Here is a 9,036-nt window from a genome sequence, read left to right on the forward strand (position 1 = left end):
GTTGTCGGGGGCACATCAACTACACTAGGAAAGGGCTAGGAAGAGGGCGTGTCGAGCTGGCCTCCTTCTCCTCCATCACCCAATTCTCCGCTGTACAGCATGCAACCGTCGCTTGGTGCATTCTTCCATTGTCCATTGAGAAACTCACCAACTAACTCCATCACAAACTTTCTATGCGGATCACGCGTTGCTCCGCCTGTACCAAACGTCGCGTAAGATACGCGTTGGAGTGCGCCACATCGAGGAGCGCGAGCGCCAACTTCTTGTGCCAGCGTTTGTACGAATGGCCATCTGCAGTAGAGAATCACCCGCGTATTTGATCAAGGCGATTAACACTTGGCTTTCAGCCATAGCGTCGCGTACTTGACGCATTACGCTTAGTCTCAAAGAGACAAAGTCATTGACTTGCTTGCGAACCGCAACAGGGCTGACATCAGCTAGCCGCAAGGCTATCCCTCCCCCATCAAGCCCTGAGCCACTGCGTGGCGGCGTCAGTAGGACGCGAGGGTTAACCAAGCCGTTCACATAGAACGGAGTGTAGCCTGTCGAGGCGTGCACTGCATTATTTAATGCGAACTCAACGAGTGGGAGCATCTGGCTCCAGCGTTTTGGCGCCTCAGCGCATACGCTTCGGAGGATATCCTCCACAACGCGATTCACGCGTTCTGTTTGACCATCGGTCTGCGGATGGTCCGCTGTGGACATGTCCAAACGAGTGCCAAGCACTCTGAAGAGGGACGTCCAGAACTTCGCGGTGAAGCGCGGGTCTCGATCCGAGACAATTGCCTCAGGCAAGCCATGTTGGCGAAAGACTCGGTCTAAAAACAGCAAAGCTGTACCTTCACCATCTATGGTGTCCGGCACCGCCGCTAAATGAGCCATCTTGCTCAATCGGTCTACAAAGACCACTATACCCGTGTTTCCTGCCTTGTCCTTGGGAAGGCCAAACACAAAGTCCATACTCATGGACTGCCAACATCCCTTGGGGACAGGCAAACTCGCCAATGGCGCTGCCGTGCTCGGCGCGGACTTCGTCCGTTGACACGTCTCACACGTGCGTACATAGGTGCCAACCCACTTATATTTTTTTTGCCACCAGTACATCGAGCTCACCGAGCCATAGGTCTTATCCCGACCTAAGTGCCCGCCCACGGGCGTATCATGAACCTCATAGAGGATTCGATACTTTAGATCCTCATCATGAGGAACGACTACACGAGGGTTATCCTCAGAGTCGGTGCTGTAGTACAGCAGGCCGCCATCGAGCGAGTATCGATGCAGCCTCGCGCGTAAGCGCCCAGACAATTCCTTGTCAGAGTCTTTAAACTCTTCGCTCCCCAGAGCCCGTAGCAGCGCTACGCACATGTCGTCTTGTGCATACGCTCCGCGTATCAAGTCAGGCACTGACGACGTCACCGTCGTGACATGAGCTAGCTCGTAGTCCGGCCTGCGCGAGAGCGCATCGGCCACTACATTAAGCCGCCTCGGCTTGTACTTCACCTCGAAGTTATACTCGGCAAAGAAGGAAAGCCATCTTGCCATTCTCTGAGAGAGATGAGGCGACTGTGTCGCAGTGCGTAACAACGCATGATCAGTAAAGATCACAAAAGGCTTAGAGCCTAGCAGGTGTACCCTGAATTTGACTAGAGCATACTTCATTGCAAGTAGCTCTTTGTCATGAACTGGATAGTTCTTCTCTGCAGCTTTGAGCTGGCGAGACTCAAACGCGATCACGCGTTCACGCCCTTCGGCGTCTGCTTGTAGTAAAGCACAACCGATTGCAAAATCGGAGGCGTCACAGACGACGCTAAACGGACTATCCGGGTCCGGTAGCGCAAGGATCGGAGCCTGGAGGAGGCTCTCCTTCACAGCCTCAAAGGCTCCGTCGTGCTCGACGTTCCAGCACCATGGTGCGTCCTTCTTAAGGAGATCTGATAATGGCCGAGCCATCTCCGCGTAGTTCGCGCTGTACTTGTGCAAGTAATTGGCTAAGCCTAGCCACTTGCGTAAGTCTTTTTGGTTCTTGGGAACCGGCCAGTCCACGATGGCCTTGACTTTGGCAGGATCTGCCCGTAAGCCACGCTTCCCAATGAAGCACCCGAGGAAGGGGATCTCCTCCGCGCCAAAGACGCACTTGTCCAAGTTGGCATACAACTTATTAGTGCGCATGCCCTCGAGCACCGCTCGCAAGTGGACAATGTGGTTATCCACGTCTGACTTTCGTGCTCGCAACGACTATGGACGAATATATCGTCAAAGTACGTTTGAGCGTACGCCCGGTGGGGCCTAAACAACTGCGTCACAAGACGATTAAACGTTGGTGGTGCGTTCGACAGCCCCTGGGGCATCACCAGCCACTCCCAGAGCATACCGCTCGGAGTACTCACCGCTGTCAGCGGAATGTCGCTCGCTCTCATGAGCAATTGGTAGTAACCATCGACCAAGTCGAGCGCGCTGTACAACGTACAGCCTACCATGTTGTTCTGCAGAACATCCTTGCGAGGAATCGGCGTTTGCGCCGGGATAGTGGCCGCATTTAGCTTGTTAAAAGCATGAACAATGCGCCACTTGCCGTTCGGCTTTCTGACACAGAACGTGGGTGTCGAGTGCGGAGACTTACTCTCGCGCACCATCCCTGCCTCGTGCTTCGCACGGAAGAATGCGTCAATGACGTCACACTGCTCTCTCGGCAAAGGCCATTGCCTTGTTACGCAGTATTTGGTTCCAGGAACCAGGTCAATCTCATGACACACGCCTCGATCCGGAGGCAGACCCGTCGGTGGGTCTTTCGAGACAACGTCTCCATACTCCTTCACCACCAGCTAGAAGGGATCCGAAGGATCTTTGAGGATCGCCGATCCACTTCTTGCGCTCAGCGCCTTCTTGGTGTCCTCTAGGACCGCGTCGTCCACGACGGATGAGGAGTTCAACTCCTCCTCAGGTCCCAGCAAGACCACCTCGGCTAGCTCGCCTGCCTTTAAGGCTTCGCCGAACTCGGCAATGGACATCTCGTCCAGCTCTAGCAGAGCATCTGCAGCGGGCAGAGTATCAAGGCTGATATCGCCTTCTACCTCCCCCGTCACTCCGTTCACGAGTGTATACAGCTGTTCACAGCAATCACGTGGAGCATCACCGCTCGTCACGTTGGACACATCGTCCGACGTCGAGGACGTCACAGACGCCCTGCGTCTTCTTCTCCTCTCCCTCCGCGACCGAGCCCGGCCGGATGAGGGCGGTGTGGCGACATCTCCGTCACCACCACCGGGTGCAGCAGCACCATCACTCCTCGAAGAGGATACAGTGTCTCGCAAGACACTCGGCTGAAAGCCAAGAGTTTCTTGACCTTCACACAGTGAACTAGGTGTCACTTCACCTGCATCTCCTGGGCCACGCCCATGATGCCTCGACTCGCAGTCGACCGCGACCCTCGGGTCACGCAGCGGTAGGTCATCGACCAGATTCATACCACTCAGTGGATTACGCGCCACTCCGCGCTCGTCCTCACCAGGACTCAGCAGCTGGTCATTGACCTGACCTGCACCGCTCAGCGGATAACGTGCCGCACCACGTACGCCCTCAGGGCAAACAGCAACCTCGTTGCTAACAATTTCGGACATACCAATGTCCAGCACTACGGCCGCCTCGGCCTCGTGCTCGCGCCAAAAGCGCTTCTGCTTCCTAGCAGAGGTGGGTTCATGACTCACCAAAGCTCCACTAGGAGCAGGGTGCGACGCACCCAGCGTTTTCGACTTCCAGTCGATCCATGGCTCATGGCGTTCCAGCCATGCCATGCCAAGGATGAGGTCATACCTCGCATCCAGGTCTAAGACCAAGCAGCGTTCCACGCTATCGAAGTTCTCAAACTTCACTCCAAGGTCGACAGAGACCTTCGACACAGTCACCAGTGTCCCCGTCGCGAGACGGACAGAGATCGTATCTCTCGTTGGCACTTCCAGTGCCTCAGCATACAGCTGACTCCCTTCTAGGGTGGAGCGACGGGCGTAGTTGCCCGAGGCTCCCGAGTCAATCAAGACTCTCCATGGCTTTGCAAAGCCCTTCACGTTCGCTTGAACGACCAGCAATCCCGGCTTGCACACACTCTTCTCGTAAGAGAGCTCAGCTCTCTTCGGGGCTGAGCCCCGTTGCCCTCTACCTCTTCGAGGTACAACAGAACTCAGTTCTTCCCCAGTAGGCCGCCCCGCGCCTACTGGGAAATGCCGTTTCCCGGCGATGACCCGGAGGGTTGGCTCGCCGGAGCCACGCGCTTCTTGCGCAGAGGGCAATATGCCCTCAAGTGCTTAGTGCTATTGCACACAAAGCATCGGCGGATGCCGGCACGCTGCTCCGCAGCAAGAAGCTCCACTTCTTCATCTTCAGCATAGCTGAGGTCCATCGGCTCTGGACCGCTCGAAGAGCTTGCGCTACTAGCGCTCCAACCAGATCGAGCCGACCTGAAGTTGTGCTCGGCATTCAATGCCACATTCACCGCCTCTTTGAAAGAGTTAGGGTGTACACGGAACACTTCCGTTCGAGCTGCGCTCACACGAAGTTCCTCCATGAACACGGTCACGCTGACCAGTTCTGGAAGAGGGTCCGCCGCCATTCCGGCGATAAGAGTTCTCAACTCTTGGACATAGTCCAATAACTCCTTCTTACCCTGGCGGGTAGCAAGGAACTTCGACCGGATACGGTACGCCTGATTAGGTGGCGCGAACACGCGCGAAAGCTGTTGCTTCAGCTGATCCCAAGTGGGAAATGCAGCGTCAACAGACGTGCCGCACGTTAGTGCCCATTCGCGAGCGCGACCTCCAAGCCTGGAGATAGCCAGCGCCACGCGCTGATGCTCAGACTGGAGCAGGGCCGATCCCATGGCCATCTCGACCTCACGGGTCCAGAGAAGGAGATTCTCTCCATCCTTCCCCTCGAAGGTTTTTACGCTCACCATGAGCGGTTTCAGTCTCATAGACTCTTCACGCGTCATCGACGCCGCCGCCGTTGCGGCGCTCATCTTCTCTTGGACATGCTCCAAGAGCGCGTTCTCGTAGCGGGAGAACGATTCCAGCCTGGCAGTGACCGCCTCTGGACCTTGCGATGCAAGATGAGCCACGCCCTCCGGGCCAAGCAAGGACATAAGCTTAGTAAGCGCGTCCTGCTGCGCCGGGGGCAAATTCGCGAACACAGGGTGTTCCATCCTCGCAGAGGATATAGTCAACCGACTCAGGAGCGGGATTGACTACGAGTGCTACCAAGTGCAGCGGGGCTGCCGTAGCTTTAGCGTCAGAGGAAGACGTTCGACTCAAAGAGTCACTAATACTAAGTTCCTTATCCAAAGGACACTTACAGCCCAAGACCAGGGCTCAAAGTTAATACCTTAACTTTTATGCTTCAAAACCAGAAGTGTTTTATTTACTATTATTGCGGCCAAGCCGCCTAGGTGTGAATGTATCTGTTTAACTATCTAGCATAGTTAAACCTAATCAAATGCATAACGTGTGGCTTTCGGCCAACGTACTGAGAGACCTTGTTAACTCTCCAACTTATGTACTGAGAGTTTGTTAACTCTCCGGGTACTTCGTACCCCTGTGTGTTCCACACCATGTAACCCCGTTACAGAACGTATCGTGTGCCATGAATGAAAAAACTTTATACTTAGACCGGTTCGTCCCGTGGGTTGCGTCAATCATCAGAACTTCAGGAAATTGGTCGAATAGTGTTCGCATGTGCTTTGTTTGCAATGTGATGCAAGTCGCAACTTTCTGCGTATTCAATAGCACACAAAACAACAAATGTTAACTTCATGAATTGACATTAGACCTGATAAAAGCATTCACTCTACCTTGCCACCAACGTCGTCCAAGAAAACCCGACCAACGTTCCCTGGCACATTACCGAATTGCTTCATCCACTTCTTAAGCCGCTTGTCAGTGCTTGAAGGCCCATCGCGTTGTTCGCGAGCCTTTAATTTCTGGACGAGGTTTTGCACATCTTTTGGGGTGGGGTTACTGTCGGTGTGCTTCATTAGGTGGCTGATGATACCAGACTTCTTGACACCTTTTTTTCGAAGTCGATCAACTGTAGTTAGCGTTGACTCGTCGAGGATAATGCGTTTCGATGGATGTGAAGAGAAAGCCAGGCTTGTCAGACGATGATTGTGCTCTAGTCGGCAACGAGTGATCCGCACAGCAAACGTCGTATTCTTTGTATCAACTACCTGGACACAGACATTAATCTGTAGAGCATATATAACCACTGTCAGTCAGTGAACTACCCGATTGACCCCGACTGGACCCGACCAGTCCCGACCAGGCCGACATATATGTACCTGCGCCTTGCAGCCCTGTGCTCGAGTCTCTTGGTGTGGCCGCTTCGTAGCTACAGACTTGTACTTCCCTGAGTGCGTACAAACGAACGTCCTCGAATACTGTTCCCACGATGCTGGTATTTTAGCTGCTTTTGACTGTGACTTGTCAATCCTGGCATTGCGCTCTGCCACGCTGGTATTAGAGCGCGCCCTGAATATCTACAAGACAGATAGCACAAAATTAGTGGGACAGCGGGGTCAGACATCCGTTCATTAAATCTTGAATGAATCTTGCATACTTGAAACGTTTGGGCTTCATACGCAGCCAGGTACTCGTCGAAGGCCTCCCACGAGGCGAACTCCACCGTGTTGGGTGGTAATGCCACCACGCGTGTGGGGGGACCACCCTCGCTAGTGCTGCTGGTTAAATCGGTTACATCCGACACACTGAAAGCCTCGGAAGACTCTCCATCACCCGAACCAGCACCGCTCGCAGCGGGTGTTGGGAGCCAGACGTCGTCCTGGGAGTCTTCTCGGGGCGGCTCAGAATCGCTGCTGTCGCTCTCGTCGATCTCGCGCGCGACAGCCCCAGTTAGCGGCCTCTTCTGGACGGCTCGGACGCGGAGATCCATTTCCCCCTCCTGCAGCCTTACGATCGTTACGCTGTTCGAAATTTAGTGGCTGTCAGGCTGCATGGTATACATGGTACACACTGTATACATCGTACGGATGGGAGCGCGTCAAAAATTTGTAAGGTAAATTGCCAATTAGGGGCCGGTGGCCAGTTAAGGGCCGGATTCGGTTAGCCAATAGGCAATTCGGAATTTCAGGCTTATCTATTTTCATTGGCCACTACTAAGGTATCATATAAGAGATTACTTAGCAACCCATAGTGAAAACAAGCGGCCCTTAATTGGCACGGCCGTCACATTTTATGCACTGTTTTAATTCGTCCTTACTGAACGCACCATAGCTGATGTAAAACAATTTAATAACCAGGGAAATATACAATTGTGTAAGCTTTTGCTTGGTGCCAAGGCCATATTTTATTTTTTTCTAGAATAAAAGATACAGTCAAAACAAGAAAAGGTTGCTTTGAACGGCCCTTAATTGGCATTTTCCCTTAGGGGAAGGTTAACTCAGTCGGTCAATATAGTCACTCTCATTGATAAAAGCAATACGCTGGCAGATTTATACCTCAAGGATTAGTTCGGACCAGCGCGACGTGGCGTCCCATCATTGGTTGAAAATCTATGTCACACCCTTCTTTCCCGCTTAAGTACGCCAGAGATTCTCCCTCCCTTCTTCCTCATTCCAGAACCTGCCGTCTCGAGGAAAGATGGTGAAACTTGTTTGTGCGATCGTTGGTGTGGCTGGAAGCGCTTTCCCTGTGGACATCGACGCGAGCCAGCTGGTGGGAGACTTGAAGAATGCGATCAATGCGAAGAATGCAACGACTATCACGGGCGACGCCAAGGACCTGCAGCTCTTCCTGGCGAAGCAGCCCGTCGAAGATGAGAGCGGCAAAGAGGTCGTCCCTGTTTACCGCCCTACTGCGGAGGAGATGAAGGAGGAAAGTTTTCAGTGGCTCCCAGACGAACATCGGGCTGCTCTGAAGCTGGTGGAAGGAGAATTTGATGACTACATCCATGCGCTGACGGCCGGAGAACCGATTCTGGGCTCAAAGACCTTAACAACGTGGTTTTACACGAAGAACAACATGGAGCTTCCATCCAGTGAGCAAATTCACGTGCTGGTGGTGGCTCCGAAAGGTAAAAACGACCGCTCCGCAGCCATGGCAATCGGCGTGGCACCCTCTTTGCCACCAACTACAATACACCGGCACCCCGAACGTCTCAAACGATGGGCTGCGATCAATGCAGGGTTCTGGAAAACCCCAAAACCTTGAAATATCAGGGGTATTTATTAAATAGCATGGGTGGGTGTTATAATTGGATTTTTAGCACCTATCCCTTCACCAATTCTTTTAATTGGATGCAATTACTCCATGAATTGGGCGAACAGAATGGTTGGGCAAGCCAATCATTCTGTTTTGCACGCAGCAGTAATTTTCGACTTCTTTGCGGACTCTCATTCTCCAAAACTCTCCCCTCTCCTCAAGACCTCTGAAGCCTAGCCTACGCAGCATGTCGCTACGGACCGGCGCGATTCCAGCTAGCTCGGGGAACCTCCTGTCGTCATAGAGCAGAGGGATCTGACTGTTCGCCCCGGTCGGAAAGCAGACGCAGCCTGGAGCCATGTGGATGTGCAACCAGAGCGACGATTTTGTATATTGCTAAATCTATTAATAGAATGTAGCTACTGAAATATTTGTTTTCTAAATCCTTACAAACTTCTAATATATGAAATTACCAAAGTTGACACTCTTAATTCACAAACTTCACAGTAGTGATTTTGCTCTGCACAGCAGGGTGGGATGTGCAAGTCTATCGATGCAAACAGTGTTTGCGGATTGACCATTGCAGAATGCCGTGGCTTTACGCCCCCTATACCATACTAAGCGCCCAATCAACGACTGCAGTGCACTGTACAAAAGTACGTCGGGGTTTTGATGCGATCGTTCACAGTTCTTCGGCCTGTGCTGAAGCAAGGAAATTTAAGAGTGATACCTGATTGGACCTCGACCAAGTTCTGGAGCTCGAGGCGATATGCTATTTGATGGATGGACTAGAGATTGATAAATCTGGATTGATAGAGGAGAGGGATAGTGGGCG

At 52.8% G+C, this 9,036-nt stretch overlaps 1 protein-coding gene across 1 annotated transcript; it reads left to right on the forward strand.

The window, feature by feature from the left end:
- Positions 1 to 7,640: 7,640 nt before the first annotated feature.
- Positions 7,641 to 8,210, forward strand: PITG_17189 (Crinkler (CRN) family protein; the record flags this gene model as incomplete). The annotated part of the gene is made up of 1 exon (XM_002897031.1): positions 7,641 to 8,210. One exon carries the CDS (start codon positions 7,641 to 7,643, stop codon positions 8,208 to 8,210), a length of 570 nt encoding a protein of 189 aa, XP_002897077.1.
- Between the last annotated feature and the right edge of the window lie 826 nt (positions 8,211 to 9,036).

Source organism: Phytophthora infestans, genomic scaffold (genome assembly GCF_000142945.1).
Source record: "Phytophthora infestans T30-4 supercont1.50 genomic scaffold, whole genome shotgun sequence".
Lineage (NCBI taxonomy): Eukaryota > Oomycota > Peronosporomycetes > Peronosporales > Peronosporaceae > Phytophthora > Phytophthora infestans.